This window comes from Carettochelys insculpta, chromosome 5 (assembly GCF_033958435.1).
Source record: "Carettochelys insculpta isolate YL-2023 chromosome 5, ASM3395843v1, whole genome shotgun sequence".
NCBI classification, from domain to species: Eukaryota; Metazoa; Chordata; order Testudines; family Carettochelyidae; genus Carettochelys; species Carettochelys insculpta.
Window position 1 is genome coordinate 72,042,451 of NC_134141.1, and position 21,252 is coordinate 72,063,702.

Sequence of the window (21,252 nt, forward strand, 5' to 3'; positions counted from 1 at the left end):
CGGGAGGGTCGGAGTAACCACCACTTTTAGTTCTGCGCTGGCTTCAGAGCTGGGCAGCCGTAGAGCAGCAGCTTCTGGCCAACCATGCAGTTCTGATGGCAGCATCACTGCCAGCAGCAACACAGAAGCAAGTGTGGTCTGGTATATAGGTGGATCATCATTTTGAGAGGACAGGCCTGACCTTATGCGGGGCGGGGCGGGTGATGATCACCAAGGGCACCCTAGTCAGGGGGACACCATGCTCATAAAACCACTGCCAGCTCATTAGGCCTTTTTAGCCCTGGAGCCATGGAGGGGCACCTACTGTGTGCTGAGATCTAACTGCTGGTCCTGAGCAGGCTTAGGAGAGAAGGGACTTCCTCTTCTGCACCAGCCCAGACCCACCTCTGGGAACCTCTCTCAGCTACACGAAGTGCCAGGGCTGCTGGCTGGAGTCCAGTTCTGAAGCCAGCACCACCAGCAGCAGCAGCACAACTGTAAGGATGGCAATACTGCATCTGCCTACAGTACTCATGTCCCTCCAGACCATGACCTCCATTTGTGTTGGGACTCCTACGGTTTAGGATTTAAATATCTGAAACCACGAAATTTAACATTTTCAAAACCCTATGACAGGCACTTCTCTGCAATTTGGTATAGTTCTAATTATAAATTGCCTCTGCCCCTAAATCATGACACTGCAGCCTAGAACCTCTAGGACAGGGGGTTGGAAAGCTGTAGCTCATGGACCACCTGAGGCAGATCTGGCCTGCAAGGCTTGGGGCTTAGTCCCCACCTGCCCCACACCCTGCAAGGCTGAAGCAGCAGTGTGGGCTCCCCACTTTGAAGGTTGGGAGCCCCAAGTGATAGGCCCAGGCAAGCCAGAGCTCCATCTAGCCTGCAAGCCCTGTCTGGTGACAGGAGGAAGAGGCTGTGCATGCTGCCAGTCCTTCTCTGACTCCTGCTGTCCCACTAGGGGAATAGCAGCACATGGAGGCACTAGCCTGGAGGCTTTTCTGCTGCTACTCCTAGTGGCCAGAATCGTGATGCCTGGGAGCAGATGGGGTGCAGAGCCATGAGTGCCCTGGGGAGCTGCAAAGGTAAGTGTCTCCAACGCCACCCCCCGGCTCCTACACCCCCCTGGCTCCTACACCCTACTTCACAGCCAGATCCTACATTTGATTTTTTTTTTGTGAGTCAGTGGCTCCCGACCAAAAAAATAGCTCCCCATCCATGCTCTAGGATCTTGGGAGAATGTCACCAGGTAGGCATGACCAACAACTGGACACTCTATGACCACAGGGGTGAAGGAAGTCTGCCAGTAATATAGCCTTCCCAAAGACATACAAGAGCAGGTGGTTTTGTTTTGTTTTGTTTTTTTTCATAAAAACTTAACATCTTTACTGGCAATAAAATGTTCACAAACAGCGTAACCTTGAAAAGGATTTGAACTACATACCCTCAAGCACAGTGAAATGACTGTCTGTTTCAAGAAAAAAAAATGCTGAGGTCATCACAAGAGTGGAAACCATACGTGTCCCTTAAAAATTCAATCTATATCCTACAGTATAATTTCTTCATGATTTATCCGAAGGGCTTGGCTGCAAAGTCTGTAATACTATCCCACAGAGCCCTGTGTTTCTAACTTTTCAGAAAACGACTTTCAGCTTTTATTGAGCCCCAACTCCCATTCTCTACAGGTTACCCACTGAAGTAGCAGTTGATGGAGCTGAAGACACTACAGTAGAAACTGCGGCAGAGGAAACAACTTCCTCTGCAGGAGCCTTTCCAGTTGCAATAACGTCAGGTTTCTGAAAGAAACAAAGGCAGTGGACTTTATTAATGCACTGAAGCACAAGGCAATGAAAAAAAAATAAAAAGAATATGGAGATAAGTCTTAACAGAAAGCAAGCAAAAAGAGCTGCAACAAGGTTCTTTGACTAGCACTCAATGGGTGCGTCTACACTAGGAACTAACTTCAAAGTTAGGCACTACATCGAAGTAGCCAGCGGACAGTCTACACATATTTACCCTTACTTCGAAGTAGGGAGCCCAACTTCGAAGTCATTACTCCACTCCCAGGAATGGAGTAGTGCCATAATTCGAAGTTTAACTTCAACGTAGGGGTGTGTGTAGACGCTCATCTTTGAAGTTATTTTTGTAGTGTAGACATAGCCAGTGTAAATGCTTAAAAAAAAATAAAAAAAAAAAGAGAGAGAGAGAAAGGGAGGGAGAGAGAGAATAAATTTAAGCTAAAACCAGTCAAAACACTAACAGAAAAGGGATTTTATACAGACAACAGCTGAACTGAGAGCAAGGGCAACAGAAAAATAATGGGGAAAAGAAAGATGAGGTGATGTTTTTGGGAAGAGAATATTATGGATTACAGAAACCAGAAAAGCATACACTTAAAATTTTACAGTGTTCTTTCATCCTAAAATTGCATCCAGTTGAAAGTGAAACTGAACAGAGAATATTAAAAAAAGGTTTTACTAAGATCAAAGGAGACTTACTTACTTTAGATGTGTCAGTGGGTTTAGATGGTTTAGATTGGGCTGCAGGTGGTGTAGGACAGACAAAGTCTTTTGAAAATTCATCAATAAGATCAGATTCACTTACAGGCTGCAATGCAAAATGGACACAAAATGTAGTAAAGCGATGGATTCAAATATTTTTTTACAAACATTCAGTCAGCAGCTGGAATGCCCATATAAAATATTATGTATCCATAATTCGTGAATACTTCTTAAGAAAAATCTTTTCCAGAATTTGTCCAGTTTTTCAATTAAAATGTTTTTTACTGGAATAACATTCCATTTTAAAAATTGTTTATTGTGTTACTGAAAAGCAAAGTATATGTTCTTTCCCCATGAGAAGACTAAGTTTTCAAAGAAAACAGCACACATTACTTCAGCTATGTCTACTCTGTGGGGCTTACACTGACACAGCTAAAGCAATGTAGCTTTGACAGCATAACCCCATATGGGAGGCACAGCTTATGGCAAGGGAAGTCATTTTCCCATTGCTGCGGAAAGAGCGTATCCCTGGCCTTGTCTACACTAGCCCCAAACTTCGAAATGGCCACGCAAATGGCCATTTCAAAGTTTACTAATGAAGCGCTGAAATGCATATTCAGTGCTTCATTACCATGCGGGCGGCCACAGCACTTCGAAATTGACACGCCTCGCCGCCGCACGGCTCGTCCCGACGGGGCTCTTTTTCCGAAAGGACCCCACCTACTTCGAAGTCCCCTTATTCCCATGAGCTCATTGCTAGGCAAATAGGCAAAGGAGACCATTGCTAGGCAAATAGGTATATGTTCAGAGTATTTCATTCTTGGCTAAAAATGATTAAACTGTAAGCTTGCGGGGTCACAGGACCATCAGTGATTAGGCATAGGGGGAAAACTGTGTACAGATTGTAGCCTGTTTCTGAAACATTTACAGTGGAAATCATTAAGGGACTGAAAGCATTGTCCCAGTTAAGAGAAGTTGCAGAAGGCTAAACTTGGGAGAGCAGAAGATGAACTTTTACTTTATTAAAAAATTGAAATTAAATGAGCTCATGGGAATAAGGGGACTTCGAAGTAGGTGGGGTCCTTTCGAAAAAGAGCCCTGTCGGGACGAGCCGTGCGGCGGCGGCGAGGCGCGTCAATTTCGAAGTGCCGTGGCCGCCCGCATGCTAATGAAGCGCTGAATATGCATTTCAGCGCTTCATTAGTAAACTTCGAAATGGCCATTTGCGTGGCCATTTCGAAGTTTGGGGCTAGTGTAGACGTAGCCCCTGAGTGATAGTAGCTGGGTGGATGGAATCTATCTTCCATTGCCCTACTTTTAAGTGTAGGCCAAACCTAGCATTTAGTAAGACAATATACAGAACAGAGCACATGTAAGTAATAGGAGGCATGAAGTATCAGCATTTCATCATCTAATTTAAACCTCAGCTCAGATATCTGTTCAATTTTAATTTCAATTTTAATAAAGTAAAAGTTCTTCTTCTGCTCTCCCAAGTTTAGCCTTCTGCAACTTCTCTTAACTGGGACAATGCTTTCAGTCCCTTAATGATTTCCACTGTAAATGTTTCAGAAACAGGCTACAATCTGTACACAGTTTTCCTCCTATGCCTAATCACTGATGGTCCTGTGACCCCGCAAGCTTACAGTTTAATCATTGTTAGCCAAGAATGAAATACTCTGAACATATACCTATTTGCCTAGCAATGGTCTCCATCCTGTCTGTAAGGGTGTCTCTACACTTACATCCCTCTTTCGAAAGAGGTATGCAAATTGAAAATGCACATGTTTAAATTTCCATATTCTGCACTTCATTTGCATATTCTAATTTCAAAAGTGCTTCTTTCGAAAGAAGAAAGCCGGTGTAGACGCTGCTCTTTCAAAAAGTAAACCCATTTTCGAAAGAATCCTTCTTCCCTTTACTTAATCCTTTTTATTTAAATAAAGGGAAGAAGGATTCTTTTGAAGATGGGTTTACTTGCGAAAGAGGAGCATCCAACACTGGCCTTCTTCTTTCGAAAGAAGCGCTTTCGAAATTAGAATATGCAAATGAAGCACTGAATACGCAAATTTATACATCATTAGCATTTTCGATTTGCCTCATTTGCATGCCTCTTTCGAAAGAGGAATGCAAGTGTAGAAACACCCTATGCGTATCACCTACACAACAATAATATACAACTTCAATATCAGTTAGAGACAGATGGCTAGAAAGTAAAATGCAGCTACACTTACACAGTGTGTAAATAAGTGAGTCTATAAAAAGGGACAAAGATTGTGTAGTTATACTCAGAACACAGGAGAAGAGACGACAAAAACAAAACCCACCAGGATATCTAGTCATAATCCTACAATATGTTACTTTTCTAACCTTTGGTTTTTCTTCAGGTTTTGGCAATATTGGTTTTCCATCTTTATCCTGAAGGCAAAAACAAATAATGTTGTTAGGATTTTTCCCACCATTATTACAAAACACAGGTTTCATGCCAGCAAACAATCGCAAGTTGAGGGTGCAGAAAACCCCCAACTTACACAGAGATTCCTGCACAACCCCAAGTAAGCCAAATTTCGCATTACTGGGGAAGCCAGGAAACTGGCCAGCACAGCAGCACCGGACAGCTTCCTGTCTCCCGTGAGGGACACAGAGATGGGAGACTGGCTCCCATCTCCCTGCCACTCACAGGAGACAGGAAACTCATCAGCGCTGCTCTGCTAGTCAGTTTTCCGCTCCTGTGAGTGGCTGGGAGCTGGAGCCTGGCTCCCTGATGCTCCCAGGTGTCAGGAAACTGATCAGCGCTGCTGCTGTGGTCTGTTTCCTAGTTTTTGTCAGCAGCAGCAGCCAAGAATCAGGGCCCATATGTGTAGGCACCAGGTTAAAGCAGACCTAACCAAACAGCTGACAATGGTTTTCAAGGAACCACACGTCAAGTGGGAAAAGGAGAAACGTAGCTCATTTTGGCTACACCATTAACATGCTACTCCCCTTTCGGACACAGTACCAAAGCCAGAGAAGGGGTAACATAGGAATATTGGCTCTGCATCATCTGAGAATCCCCATATAAAGGGATTTCTCAGCAGATCAGATACTACAGCAACACCTGGGTGGCACGAAGGGACCAAAACACTTCTGAGAATCTAGTCCTGAGACCAGTCCCCATTACAGTCTTCAGTTCCATCAGATCAAAGAAAAACAGGAGATAATTCAACAGTAAGACAGACTGCCAAGTTAGGACCCTTCTGGTTCTGAAGATAATCTTCTGAATGTCAACTTATCAGGTCTGCAGTCAGACACACTGAAAGTCTGAGAGGTGACAACTGCCCCACTCAAAAAGGAATGCGCTACTACTGAAACCTAATGATGACAGCTGAAACATACAGATTGTTAAATCCACCACGACTGATCGTTTTGAACAAACCCTGTTTCCATCTGTAAAATTTTGGTACTGCTTCTCTGTTGTGTTTGTGCCTCATACTACATGAATGAGTTTCCCAGAGGTATTTATTTATACATGCAAGTGACATAAATAATACGAGTTATAAAATGGTGCTTCTAGCACTTAACATGAGAAACCATTCCAAATAAATGCCAGCACTGTTTGCTGCCTTCATATAATGTGACCATGTTAAGGACAGGGACACAGAGACTTGCAGAGAGTTCTAAGTGAATCCTTAAGGAAGGGGAAAGGGCTGGGGCGTGGGGGGGTGCACGAGAGCCAGCTACACAGTTAGTCTTTATTTTCCCCCCAATTTCACTGCCTGCCTGCGATACAACCACCAAGCTAGTCAGAGGCAAGTATAGATGAAAAATTACCACAGCTGGTTTCAATCTATATTCCGGTGGAATTGTATCATCACGTTCACCAGCCTTCGTTATTTTTTTCTCTTTTGCTTTTGCCTGAAGGAAAGGACACAATTACATATAAACAGAAATTCCAGGAAAAAAAATCACCAACATTCCCTCTTCCCTAAAAAGGATCTCTCCCATCTAAGTGACACATTCTAAAAGGCACTTATGGCCAAATGTACGTGGCAAGCACACAACCCTTAGGGGAAAAACACCGTTTAGAAATGAACACTAATAGAGAACATGATCATGACATGTTCACTTCAAACACAATCCAGAGACACAGAGCAGAGACAAACTTCACTGCCTTAATGTGCCTTCTGAAGGCACAATACAAGCTCCCAATTCTCCTGGAGGCCTCTACCACCTGGCCTCGCTAACAGCAGGAAAAGATGAAGGGGAGTAGGATTGCATTTCTCCTGTACTGAACACACAGGCAATCACCTGGGGATAGTGAGTCCCAGCAGTGCACCCCGCAACACCTCTAGAGAGTCTTTCCATGAGCTCCAAAGCACTCAATTCCTTTAGAGGCCTTCTCTCAGCGACTCAAGACTCTTTTGCCAGTCAGCTCTTCGCATTAGGCCTTCTATTAAGTTCATCATTAACACCAGCAGTCCAGGCACCTTAGCAACAATTCATTTTCTATTGCCTTTCTGTCACTCCTGGCTTTGGGCCAAAACTGACTTTGGACAAGGGTTAGGATAATAATGTAAAGCTAACAAGATGAGTGGTGTTCGACATAAACTCAAAACACACAGAGATTAAATACCAACCGAGCACTGAAGTTAAGAGGGACAATGGAGAGATTCCGGTTACAAACAAAAATATCAGAAAGAAGTCAGATAGGAACCATTTACGAGAGATAATACTATTAACTGTAACCAACTCCCCATCCCCACCAAACCCAACAACTAGTGTTACAAGGAAAAAACAGACAGACAAAAGATTAGAAAATATTTGACTGTAACTGAGAAGAGTTACACCAGTTATTACCCTAGCCCCTACTCTGATCACTTGTATCCCATTTCTGTTCCCCTTGTTTGTCTTCTGTCACTTACATAAGTTCTTTGGGGGCATGGGCTGTTCCCTCTTATGCCTTTGTACACCTAGAAAACTGGAGTTTGGGGAGCTGATGCAATGTAAATTTAATTATACCTCTGAGACTTCTGCAATGGAACTAAAGTCTTCTTCAGGTTCAGGTTCTGGTGCACCAAGAGTGTCAACAAGGGCTGCTAGTGCATCGTCACTCATTGCTGCCTGGATTTAAGAAAATATGTAAATCAGATTGTGTAAAAAGGCACAAGGTTTACCTTACGTGTGTTGTCTTCTATGCTGTATGGCGCTAAGCAGCATGCTTGTACCCACATTCAGAAAGAGATAAAATGGCATTTTTAAATTCTCCTCTGCTTCACCACATTTCCTGAACACGAGAGGGTAGCACATGGCAAACACAGATCACATCAGTAGATTTAATCACATTAATAACTTCCTAAAAGAAAGAGCAAAGCAGAGACTGCAATACTACGGATGACAACTACTGCACTGCGTGGTCCTAACCAAAGCCGTAAATTACTTGTTCTCTTCAGATATGGGAAGGACCAGTAAGTTTAAAGAAATGAAGTCATAACCTGCTATTAGAAGTACCCCACACCACTAAAACACCCAAGGTCATTTTTGTAATGAGCTTGCATACTACGTTTATCAGGCTTCTTAGAGTCCTGCAGACTCTAAAAGCAGAATTATTTGACCATATCAGGCCCAATCCTGTAACAGGCAAACACCTCTGACAGGCTCTCAGCACCTGCAATTCCCATTGTACTTAATATGTTCAACTGAAGCCAAGGGTGTTCAATGTCTTGCAGGGTCAGGCCCATGTTTTGACATGAAGTATGTTCAATGCAGCTATAACATTATAAATGCAGCTGTAACATTATAATATATTATTCCAAAAAGGGAATATTTATACCTCTTCCAGCTTTGGCTTTTTCTCCTTAGGGGGAGCTGAACTCTTGACTGAACTTGTTGACTTTTCTTGTACAATCTCTTCTTCTGTCGGCTTCTTTTTGTAAGGATAAAAGAAAACACTCAGTTACTGGCAAAATTTTCAAAAAGTGTAAAAAAAAATTCAAAGTTAAAAATTCCTTCGCCGGTAAAATCAATACCTCTTTCAGAGTTTTCTTTTCCTCTCCCTGGGCAGGGTTTCTGCAGGTAAAATCAGATGACAGAGCATCTGCAATATCATCATCTGTCATTGGTTTCTAAATAGAAATTGCACAGTAAGTTATGCTTAACATTCAAAGGTCAATGGCTGTCAAAACCTGGTTTATAATCTGTGTGTGCACACTGAAATAGCAATATGGATTTCAGGGGTCATTGTTATGCTTTTGTCTCAGAGAAGTCACAAAAAGAGGCACCCCAATATTCCTTCGGACACTTCACATCAAAATTCAGCCTATCGTTTTCCGTTAGTTGTAAGCTTATAGGAAATCAAACTCTATTCTGAATGAACGACAGGCAGTCTGTAGAACTCCTTGCCATAGGATGTTAAGGCCAAGACTATTAACAGGGTTGAAAAAAGAACTAGATAAATTCATGGAGAATAGGTCCATCAATGGCTAGTAGCCAAGATGGACAGTGATGGTGTCTCCAGGGTCTGTTTGTCAGAAGCTGGGAATGGGCAACAGGGGATAGATCACTCAATGATAACCTGTTCTGTTCATTCCCACTAACGCCCCTAGCATTGGCCATTGTTGGAAGACAGGAGACTGGGCTAGATGGTCTGACCCAGCAGGGCCACTTTTATGACCCAACTAAGCGCACAGATTTAAATGTTCTTTGCCACACACAGTACTAAAGGATTCCTGCATCCATGACTGTCAATATCTCATCTAATATGATCAGATTCAATTGTTTCAACTTCTTTCAGTTTTCCAAGATTATGTTAACTAAAAATTCTGTGCCAGAACTCCGTCTGCTTCCCACTGACTTCAATAGGAAATGTGTGTGGTCAGCAGCTCCTGGACCTTGGCATTTTCTGATGTTGGAGGAAGTTAATTAGAATGTTTTCCAATAACTTGATGATGACCTAATTTTACCTTTGAAATGTAAATCTGATATTACCTGAGGTGGTTCTTCTGTTTTTTCTGGCGGTACAGCTCTGCCATCTCCCTGAAAAAAGAGGTAGAGCTCTGTGGTGAATGGAAGATAATCCTGCCATGAAAAGCCAGAACTCTGTTGCATACGTCTTACTTTGCTCACTTTATTACCTCCAATAATTTTCTGTACCCTGGAGGGATAGAACCCTCCCGTTTACCCAGTTCTTCAATATATACAGAAGAAAATGAATCCTGTAAGAAAAAACAAAACAGAGTTAATACCGTTGAATTAATGTTTGCTGAAACCAAATTTAAGCTCCCAATTTACAAAGATAAATAATATAAAAATCACATTCTATCCTGTAATAAGCTGGCCTTCTCCCCAGCTCACAGGGACCCACTGCCATACCCAGAGTCTCTTTCCAGGCAATATTATTCTTCCAGCACAGGCAAAACTAACAAACCAGTTCCTCAGCCCATGTTGCCTCTTTGTCCTCCCTTCAGGAATTTTCCATGATCTGTTTACTGAGCACCACATCACACCGTGGTTTTTCCCTAGCAGGGTCTCTTGTCCTCTTCTCCGACTTACCACCAAGTGCCTCCCCCTTGCCCAGTTACCCTATTTTACATTTAATTGAGGTCAGCTGACCAGTCACAGGTGTATTAGACCTAGTCCCTCTTCCAGGGGCCAGTCACACTGTCACATACTCACTAATGATACTTCTTTAAAAGAACAAAAACAAAAAAGAAAAAATAGGACCTGGTACATTAAGGGTCAATTTTGAAAGAAAGAGGGCTTGTGTACACTACCAACTTCCTTTGAAGGAAGGATGGTAATTAGGGTGTTGGGAGTTTACTAATGAAGTGCTGCTGTACATAGGCAGCACTTCATTAAGCAAACTCCCCCCTGCGGCAACTCCAAAGTTTTAGACTTCGAAGTACCAGCATGCATCTAGCCACGGTGCACCCACCGGTACTTCCAAGTGCCGGGGCAACTTTGAAGTCCCCTTACTCCTTAATCCTCAAAATTCTGAGGAGTAAGAGGTCTTCAAAGTTGCCCTGGCACTTGAAGTACCAGCGGGTGCGCTGCAGCGAGACACATGCCAGGACTTCGAAGTCTAAAACTTTGGAGTTGCCACGGGGGCGGGGAGTTTGCTTAATGAAGTGCTGCTGATGCACGGCAGCACTTCATTAGTAAACTCCCAACACCCTAATTACCATCCTTCCTTCGAAGGAAGGTGGTAGTGTACACACACCCAGAGTTACGTACAAGTTCAAGCTCCCTCATCTAATGTAAATACAAGTGTGAATTTTACGTATTTTGGGAACTCTTCTGTGTACTCCACTCCCTTACCCTCCCTATCAACTGGGCTTGCAAACTCTCTTCGTCCCACCATATTCAAATTTGAAATTAACATAATCTCAGACTCCTAATCTCTACTAGATGACAAGTAAAAAAGTAAGTACAGAGAATTCCCTTCCCCATCCAAGCTTTTTCCTCTCTCTTCCCAGCAATTTTGCTTAAAAACATGTTCTTTTGTAAATCTGTCAGATTCATCTTTGAAGGTGAATGCAAATAGCAACTTTTTTCCTTCATTGTGTTCTACAGTATACCTATATTTGCAACATTTAACTCCTAAAAGTAACAGTAGATTGTGTGGCAGTCACCCCTTATGTCTTACAGAGAACTTGTGAATATATTTAAAATGTTTTGAGATCACAGGGGTCACGTATTAGCCTGTATAACAACAACAAGTAACATAAGCAATTCAATACCGTAATTTCTGGACCAGTGTAGACTGGACTGGGAGGGACATGTTCTTCAGGTTCTCCTAGTGTACCTATCAGGTCATCTAAGGCCTTGTCTGCATCGGACTAGAAAATAAGCAGATAGTTATATGAGTCAACATATACCATGTAAAAATGTTTCACAATGTGTACAATTAAGGTAAAACTGCAAAGAAATAGAAAAAGAAAGAGAAGTTACTCACCGTAGTAACGATGGTTCTTCGAGATGTGTCCCCATGGGTGCTCCACAATAGGTGTCGGGCTCGCCGGGCGCCGCAGATCGGAAACTTTCCAGCAGTTTCTCCTGGATCGCACATGCGCCGGCATGCGCCGCTCCCTTGCACGTCCCCAGCCATGTGCGTGATCCGGTCCCCACCAGTTCCTTGACCAACCGCCTCGGATGCTCCTGAAAAACACTAAACAGAGATCCGAAGCGGGGAGGATGGGCGGGTGGTGGAGCACCCACGGGGACACATCTCGAAGAACCATCGTTACTACTGTGAGTAACTTCTCTTTCTTCATCGAGTGTCCCTGTGGGTGCTCCACAATAGGTGACTACCCAGCAGTAACCCAAGTAAGGAGGTGGGTAATCGGTTTATGTGCAGCTTGCCCCCGAAAGGACAGCTGTCGAGAGGCGGGTATCCTCTTGGAATACCCGATGTAGGGCATAATGCTTGGTGAAGGTGTCATAGGATGACCAGGTCGCCGCTCTACAGATGTCTTTTAACGCGATGCCCTTGAAAAAGGCTGTTGACGCCGCCACCGCCCTGGTGGAGTGAGCCCTAGGCGGGGCCAGCAAAGGAGTCTTTCGAAGTTCGTAGCACATTTTTATACAGGATACAATGTGCTTCGAGGTTCTCTGTGAAGAGAGACCCTCTCCTTTTGACCTGGGAGCGAGAGAGACTAGAAGTCTGTCCGTTTTCCGGAAGGACTTAGTTCTGTCTATGTAGAAGGCCAACGCCCTCCTCATGTCCAGGAGATGTAGGCGTGCCTCCTTGCTGCAGCTGTGAGGCTTCGGGTAAAACGAAGGTAAAACTATGGGTTCGTTAAGGTGGAACTCTGAAGAAACTTTCGGAACAAAGGCTGGGTGCAGCCGTAAAGTTACCGCCTCCTTTGAGAATGCTGTGCAAGGCAGCGTTGCCGTAACGGCTGCAAGCTCACTCACCCTGCGAACTGACGTAATTGCAAGGAGGAAGGTTGTTTTTATCATAAGGAGACGTAGGGGAACCGTGGCTAAGGGTTCAAATGGTGGGCCCGTTAGCGCGCTGAGCACCAGGTCCAAGTTCCACGATGGTGGAAGCTTTTTCCGAGGGGGGTACAGGTTTACCAGCCCCTTCAGGAAGCTGGTAACAATAGGATGGGCAAATACCATGGGCCCCTCCTCTTCATGCCGAAAAGCAGATATAGCGGCGAGGTGGACCTTTAGTGAGGATAGGGAAAGCCCGCCCCTCTTGAGGTCCAATAAGTATTTTAGTATTACAGGTATAGGAACGTCAAGGGGAGCTAGCTGCTTGGCAGAACACCATGCAGTGAATCGAGTCCATTTCTGCTTGTAGGTCTTCCTGGTGGAGGTCCTTCAGCTACTCTCCAGGACTTGTACTCCCTCCGTACATGTGCTTTCTAGGGAGCTGAGCCACGGATTAGCCATGCTTGTAAGCGCAGACCTTGAGGGTGTGGGTGCACTATGGACCCCTGGGCCTGCGTGAGTAGGTCCGGCGCCACCGGAAGGGGGAGCGGTGAGCGGTCAGACATGCGCAGAAGCAAGGGGAACCACTGCTGTCGATCCCACGTTGGGACTACCAGAATCATGCGGGCTCTCTCCCTTCTGGCCTTCTGCAAGACCTTGTGGATGAGCACTGTGGGGGGAAACGTGTAAAGTAGGGGGCCCTTCCATGAAATTGTGAATGCGTCCCCCAGGGACCCCCGCCCCAATCCTGCCCTGGAGCAGTACTGGGGGCACTTCTTGTTGTGGTGAGTGGCAAACAGATCTATCTGAGGAAACCCCCATGTGTGAAAGATCGGTCGTAGCAGATCGGAGCGGATCTGCCATTCGTGCGTGAGTGCAAAGCGCCTGCTCAGCTGGTCTACTTTCACGTTGTGAGCGCCCGGCAAATACGAGGCTTTCAACGTTATATTGTTGGCAATGCACCAGTTCCACAGCTGGACTGCTTCCGCACATAGGGCACAGGATCAAGCTCCTCCTTGTCGATTTATATAAAACATGGTGGAGGTACTGTCTGTATTGATCCCGACTACTTTGCCCTGTATGTGGTCTCGAAAGTGTTTGCAGGCGTTGAACGCTACTCTGAGCTCCAGTATGTTTATGTGCAGTGACTGTTCTGCAGGAGACCATAGTCCTTGCGTCACCTTGTCGCCGATGTGTGCTCCCCATCCTATGTGGGAAGCGTCAGTAGCAAGAAAAATAGAGATTTGTGGTTGGTGAAAGGGTACCCCTGTTAGCAGGTTCTTGGGGTTTACCCACCACTGCAGGGATCTGCGCACCTCTGTCGTGGGCGACACCACCCTGCGGACAGTGTGGGATGCCGGCTTGTAGACGCTCACCAGCCAATGTTGCAGGCTGCGCATATGTAATCTGGCATTCTGCACCACAAACGTCGCCGCCGCCATGTGGCCTAGCAGCTGCAAGCACATTAAGACCGGCACCGTGGGGCTGTATGTAATGACTTGCACCAGCCAACTGATGGCACGAAAGTGGGTGTCGGGTAGATAGACCCTTGCTGTAATAGAGTTTATATGTGCCCCTATAAACTCTATGTCTTGTGTGGGGTCAGTCTTTGACTTCGCGAGGTTGATGACCAGGCCCAGCGAAGAAAACGTGTCTGCTGTTACGCGTATCATGCGTAGGACCTCTGCCTTCGAGGCCCCTTTCAATAGGCAGTCGTCCAGATATGGGAATATAAATACCCCCTGTCTGTGCAGGTAGGCTGACACCACTGCCAGGGTTTTGGTAAAGACTCTGGGGGCCGAGGAGAGGCCGAACGGAAGAACCTTGTACTGGAAGTGCTCTTTGTTGGCCATAAAACGGAGGAAGCATCTGCGTGCCAGGTGGATCGTTATATGAAAATACGCATCTTGTAAGTCGAGGGCTGCAAACCAATCTCCATCGTCCAGTGCCGTGAGTACAGAGGCGACTCTGATCATCTGAAAACGCTGTTTGCGCAAGTACCGGTTGAGGCCCCGAAGATCTAAGATGGGCCTCCAGCCTCCTGTTTTCTTCTCTGTAAGGAAGTAGCGTGAATAAAAACCTTTCCCCTGGAATCGCTCCAGCACTCTTTCCACCGCCCCTATGAACATAAGATGGTCCACCTCCTGTTTGAGTCTCGCCTCGTGGGAAGCGTCCCTGAGGTGGGGCCTGGGCGGAGGTTTCGGCAGTGGGAGCGACTGGAAGGGGATCGCGTAACCCATGGTTATGATCTCCAGTACCCATTTGTCTGCGGTGATCTTTTGCCATTGGGGGTGGAACGGTCGGAGGAGATGATGGAACATTAGCTGGGAATGGCATTGCGCGATGGTAGTGATAGTGCAGCCCTCGACCTGCTCATCAAACTTGTTGCCTTTGGGCCTGCCCAGAGGATGCGGGGCTTTGTTGAGAACGTCGCCTGGGAGTTCTATACTGTTGCTGCTGTTGATGTCGCCCTTGGTCATAACCCCGTTGGTACTGAGCACGCTGTGGTTGGTACGGGTATCGTCTTTGCTGAGGGTAATACTTTTTCTTCCTATATGGAGGGGTATAAATACCCAGGGTTCTAAGTGCAGCTCTGGAGTCCTTACTGGAGTGGAGGACCGGGTCGATTGAGTCTGCAAACAACTTCTGCGTGTCAAAGGGAAGATCAACAATCTTCGCCTGCACATCCCTCGGGACACCCGATGTCTGGAGCCAGGATTCTCTATGCATGACCACTGCTGTAGCCGTTGAGCATGCTGTTGTGTCTGCCACATCCAGGGCGATCTGGACTCCCGTCCTCGAAGCCGCGTAGCCCTCTTGCACAATCGCCTTTAGCACCGGCTTCTTATCTTCCGGAAGCGAATCCATGAGAGAAGTAAGCCTGGAATAATTGTCAAAATTATGGTTCGCTAGATGTGCTGCACAATTTGCCACTCTCAATAACAGGGTGGAGGAGAAATATACCTTTCTGCCAAACACTTCTAGCTTCTTGGCATCTGTCTGAACCCCCCGATTTGTACTGGGAAGTCTTTGATCTCTGCTGAGACGATTCTACCACCAGTGAGTTTGGTTGTGGGTGACTAAAGAGGAACTCCATGCCCTTCACTGGGACGAAGTATTTCTTATCCGCTCTCTTGTTTATCGGTGGAGCGGAGGCCGGGGTTTGCCATATGGTGGTGGCTGACTCCATGATGGCTTCGTCGAGCGGGACAGCGATTTTGGATGAAGCTGGGGGTCTCAAATTTTTCAGGAGTTTGTGATGTTTCTCCTGTACCTCTGCTGTTTGGATGCCTTGCGTGAAAGCCACCTTTTTAAACAGCTCCTGAAACTGTTTGAGGTTGTCCGGGGGAGCAACGTCTCAGGGGCCGTAGCCTCTTCAGGGGAAGACGAGGAGGAACCACTAGGGTAAACCTCCCTCGAACTTTCAGGTTCTTGCGGCCTCGCTAGAGGCTTGCGAAGGAAAGTCTGGGGGTTCCAAAATTAACTCCCCTTGAGACAGCTGTGTTTCCATCCCCGGCCGAGAGTGTCCGCAGGGGTATTGGACGGCCGGGGGGGACCTGCCCCTAGGTGTAGGCCTGGGGTGTCTGTGTCCAGCATGGTAAGAGCGACCATGGCAGCACGGGCACGGGTCCGGAGATGAGGACCTGGACCACTCTCGGGGTGAGTACCCCCGATGTCTGGGAGAGCGAGATCTCCATGACGATTCAGACAATGGTGAAACTGGTTTGTGATAGTACTCCAAGGGATCCAATCCCAGAAAGGGCGAAGGTGGCCCAAGCCATGCTGACGCTGGTTGGAGGAACGGAGGAGGCGGCTCTGGATAGGTTGGTAGAGACCCAGATCTTCTGGGTGGCGTGTGCAGCATAAGGGGAGGGCTGGTTGATAGTAGCATTGCAGCCCTGTCCAGGGAAGGGCTGTGGTGCCGGGTTTTTGCTCTTGCCTTTCCCCTCCCCTGCGGGGCTGGCACCACCCCCTCCTGTGCTGGGGATCTCAGCCCCGCTGTCGGCACCTCGCTCGGCACGCTCAGCTGCGGTGCCACGCGGATAACGTCCTCCGGTGCCTGCAGGCTCCATGCCTGTTGGCCCTGCACCGCTGGCGCCGCAGGGGTCGGTGCCGCCTGTGGCAGTGCTGCCGGTTCCGGGGCTTGCCTGGCCACCGCTCTGAGCGCTGCGCGTGCCGGCTGTTTGGTAATCGAAGGCTCAGCCTCTGCCACGTGCACTGCTGCGCTGCCGCTTGTTTGGGTATGAGGCTGGGGGCCATGTGCTGCGCCCATCCCGCTCACTGAGACCGCCGGCAGGGATCGGGCTGGAGAGAGCTTCCTCCGTTTCTGCACCGAGGGGGTGAGGGAAGCCGCCTTCCTTTTATGGAGCCCAGGGGGTCCCTCTCCGGCACGTCAGGTTGGAGAGCCTTATCAAACAAGAGCATTTTTAGCCGCATTTCTCTGTCTTTCCTGGCCCTGGCTGAGAGCTTAGCACAATGGGAACACTTTTGGGTAACGTGTGATTCCCCCAGGCACTGAATGCATTCACTATGCCCATCGGAGGCTGGCACAGCTTTGCGGCAGGACTCACACTTTTTAAAGCCTGAAGAGGACATCGCGGTGAGTCTTTGTGCTGTTAATAGGGTACTTAGCACTGAATTCGTGCCTGTTTACCCTTCGCGGACACCAGCCTGCAGCGGCGGGAGGCCTACTGGCCTTCACGTCCACGCGTCTTCTCCGTTCCTCTCTGTCTTTTTACTCTGTGTGTGTGTGTGTGTGTGTGTGTGTGTGTGTGTGTGTGTGTGTGTGTGTGTGTGTGTGTGTGTGTGTGTGTGTGTGTGTGTGTGTGTATTATATATATATATATATATATATATATATATATATATATATATATATATATATATATTTTACTCTCTTGCTTTTCCTCTTGTCCATGTTTTTTTTTTTGGGGAAAGAAAAACCATTTACACAAAAAAAACTCTAGCTAATCTGCCTCTGGCCGTAGCCTGAGCGGATTCCGTCTGCAGCCGATGGCAGCTGAGAAGGAACTGGCAGGGACCGGACCGCGCACGTGGCCAGGGATGCGCAAGGCGCATGCGCGATCCAGGAGAAACTGCTGGAAAGTTTCCGATCTGCGGCGCCGGGCAAGCCCGACACCTATTGTGGAGCACCCACAGGGACACTTGATGAAGAAAAACCTCTTTCCTTGAATTTCAGAAAAAGAACGTCTACAATAGGTTATTACGAAAATGCAGGGATATAGAAAGCTTTACAGTTGTGCCCGTCAACTGCATTCATGCATACAAGGGAACTAATGGAAGACAGCAAAGAAGATTCTTGTAAATTTCAGTTAATTCTCAGCAAAGGGAAGTACTCATGTCAAATAAGACGAGGATCACAGAGGAAAACTTGTCCATTCTGTAGAGTCAAATCCAGTCCTTTACTGCTTGCTAATCAAATAAAATTATGATTTAGTGTCTCTTTACTTAAAACAAATATGAGAAGTGTCACACTATTGAGATTACATCAATGTACCTTTCATGCAAGGTCTTTTCTGCATTATTAACTGGGGTATTGACCCTTTAAGACTGGCCTACAGAGGGCCAGGGCTGTGCAGGCTGGCCAGCTTCCAAAGTGCAGGAGAGCCGAGGGCAGGATTTGGTCCCACAGGAAAAGCTAACATACAGTACAGAACTAACCTAGCTCTAGAATATCCAGCTACCTCCTCTCCAACAGCTGCAGTATGAGCTAAGTTTCTGGTTCAGGGGCTTAAAAATGAGATTGTTCCTTAGTCTTATAAAATCAATAATGATCAGATAAAATACTGATCTGGTGCAACAGAGTGTCTCAAAACACCATCATCATAAAGAGACTGGGTTATTTCTATTAAAAAGGAGAACAAAAAAAAATCTACAATGAATCTACCTGAAATCTAGCAGAGATGCAGCAAACAGGATCATAAAGTATTACCTTGGACTAAGGGCATAAGTAAACACCACAATACAGAGGGTAGTTATCAAAGACGGAATAAACTTCAGTGGTATGGGTTTACTTTTCCCACAGGAGGAGGTCTGCACCCTCCCTGGTTCAGTGCAGGTCATTATATCCTGCCATTAGGAAATAAGCTGCATAAGTCGACTTTTTATTCAGGGAGGGAAGAGGGGGAAAGGAGCAGGATTTTTTTTTTGCAGAGAACTCCTGGAAACCAAACAAGTCAGCACAAATTCAACAGCCATTAATCATTTTCAAAGATGTATTCACCAATTACTTCATTATTTGTAGTTAACTGATTATTTAGTTAATATTTTGTAACAATTTATTTTTAAAGATGAAACATACTGAACTATTATTGAAACCAATGTTAGGTTTGGGAAAGGCTATTAAGAAGGAAAGCTGTGTTTTGTACATGAGGGCTTATGTGTCAGTATATTGTTACTTACTTTTTCAAGTGGCTTACTAGGTGCAGCTTCAACAGCTGAAGATGGAGCTGCTGATTTATTTTCTTTAGTCTGAGAAAAGATGAAAATAGTACTGAAAACCAGAGTAAAAGGAGTTAAGTTTACACAAAGCAGCTGACTTACGTTAGACTGTAGTTACCTACCGCAGTACTTGGCTTATCAGCTGTAGCAACCAAACCAGCAGCAGTGACTGCACCAACTGTAGCTACACCTGCTGTACCACTAGCCAATGACTTGTTTTCAGTTTTAGGCTAGAAAAAAAAGTGCATGCTTGTATGACTTTGTGTTAACAGTCAAACTATAAATGGACAAGTTCTATCCTAGTATACATCCCACATTAATTGCCAATACAACTTTTGTGCAATGTTTAAGGATAAAACATGAGCATATATGTTCCAAGTAACACGTTATTAATGCTGCTAAGCAACATTCTGTGCTGAAGGAAAGGTGCAGTTTTAGTGGGATTCTCTCTTGTTGTTACTCTAAAAGCATTGATATAATACAGCTATACACGTTGGCTACATCTATACACAAACCTCTGTTGCTAGAAGTCACTGTCAAAAGGGATTTCCTGGCAAAACTTCTGTCAACAGATTGCGTCTACACATAAAAGCAGACTGAAAGAGCAATCCACTCTGTTGACAAAGAGCACCCAGACTGCCCGACTCTCTCGACAGAACGGCTGACCAGAAGCTCTGCAAACCGGGCTGCATAGTGAGCCGGAAGCCTTGTCTGTCAACAAAAGGGGCCTGGAGCATCTACATGGCTGTTTTGTTCACAGAACACTGTTGAGAGAGGCGTTATACTGAAATGGGGAGAGGTATAATGCTGCTGGCAGATGTGCTGAGTTTTGCTCAGCCATTTTTTTAAAAAAGCCCAGTTTTGCCAGGAAAAGCATCTCATGCAGACGCAGCCATTGACTTCTGGTGCAAAAGGAGAAAGTTCACTAAAAAGGAAATGATAACAAGTTTCATAAGTATTTTATAAAAACGATTAAGCTGTATGCAAAATGCTCTAACATAGGTAATTGTATCCTGCCAGTTCATATCTTCACGTGTAGGGTTCTCTACAAAGTATAACATCCCAAGATAGGAAGCTGAGTTCTAAATCTCTGAAATTCTCACTAATTGCAGCTTCCTCTGAACAATATGCTAACTCACTGAAATAACTTGTGACTCAGCAGATGACTGAATTCCAGCAATAGCAGCCAGTGCTGGGAGAAAAAGATTGTATTATGCAGTCTCATGTCTATAATGTACAATAAAACAGTTTGCATGCAGTGCCGTTGTAGCCATCTTAGCCCCATGTTATTAGAGAGAAAAGGTACTTGGGGTAATACTTTTTTTAATCAGACCAACTTTTGTTGGTGCAAGAGGCAAATTTTGCACTTACACAAAGAGCCTGAAGATGAGTTCAGCAGAGCTTGTGGAAAGATATCATATGTCACACTTTTCCACAACCACCCCCCACTCCACCCCACCGACATACAGCCAAAGACACTCTGGGTGTAAAGAAGTGTCTGGTAACTGACACAAACATGGTATATTCCCAGACCTCCAGTTTTGATTCTTTGGACATGGCGAGAGAGAGGAGTTTCAACAGCTCCTAACCTGGGTTACAAGTGGGTATACATGCTCTGGCCCTAGTTTAACAAAGCCTGGGGCTGCTAACTTGAGCGATGCTAACCCTGAGTTTACACTGCAGCGCAGACATAACCACAGCATGGCCTGAGCCAAAAGGTAGTGCAGACAATGTAAGAAGAGTTTCAAATGTGCAGAATGGCCCACAGCTGTCAATGAATTTATATGGCTCACCTTGAAGAACATCCAAATACTTGGCAGAACTAAGAATGACTTGAGAGAGAATCTGAAGCTAGTAGGAACACCTTGATTGCACAATGTCTATTAAAAGATGCGGTTTCCAATCAAATGCTTGGATACTATTCTCATCAGTGCTTTTGAATAAGTACATTGAAGGTATTATTGAGGTTAAATAAGCAAATGCAAAGGTCCCATTAAGTGCCAAAGAATAAAGCTTTATTTATGCTTAACACAGCTTAGACTTTAGTTTAATGCAGCACAAAAAGCTTTGTCACACATACCTTTGAAAAGTCAATCTGTTTTTGGGACAGACACCTGTCTTTTTGTTCATTGTGTGTATGTGCCTCGCGCAGTGGGATCTGTAACTAGGACTTGCAGGATTCCCCCTCAGTACAAGGAAATAAACAAAACAACAAAGGAATCACAACTTCTGCTTTACCTTTGGTTTTTCTATTGAAGACACTTGTGTCGACTGTTCAGTCTGACCGACGTCCACTTTTTCTGGACTAGTTTGCTTGGAACTTTTTGCTAGAGAAGATTTGGATGGGCTTTTTTCCTAAAAACCATATATATACTATTAAATGTAC

General features: G+C 45.6%; 1 protein-coding gene across 9 annotated transcripts in view; it reads right to left on the minus strand.

Moving 5' to 3' along the window:
- Nucleotides 1-21,252, minus strand: part of CAST (calpastatin) — a 116,762-nt gene that overhangs the window by 19,773 nt on the left and 75,737 nt on the right. For all 9 annotated transcript variants that reach the window (XM_074995307.1, XM_074995308.1, XM_074995310.1 and 6 more), the window contains 13 exons: nt 21,105-21,221; nt 18,989-19,096; nt 18,828-18,896; nt 11,207-11,305; nt 9,602-9,682; nt 9,456-9,503; nt 8,498-8,593; nt 8,302-8,394; nt 7,491-7,592; nt 6,303-6,386; nt 4,863-4,910; nt 2,497-2,601; nt 1,689-1,790 (listed from right to left, as the gene is read on the minus strand). In XM_074995307.1, coding sequence (XP_074851408.1) covers nt 1,689-1,790; nt 2,497-2,601; nt 4,863-4,910; nt 6,303-6,386; nt 7,491-7,592; nt 8,302-8,394; nt 8,498-8,593; nt 9,456-9,503; nt 9,602-9,682; nt 11,207-11,305; nt 18,828-18,896; nt 18,989-19,096; nt 21,105-21,221 — 1,152 coding nt within the window. The remainder of the gene's footprint in view (nt 1-1,688; nt 1,791-2,496; nt 2,602-4,862; nt 4,911-6,302; nt 6,387-7,490; nt 7,593-8,301; nt 8,395-8,497; nt 8,594-9,455; nt 9,504-9,601; nt 9,683-11,206; nt 11,306-18,827; nt 18,897-18,988; nt 19,097-21,104; nt 21,222-21,252) is intronic.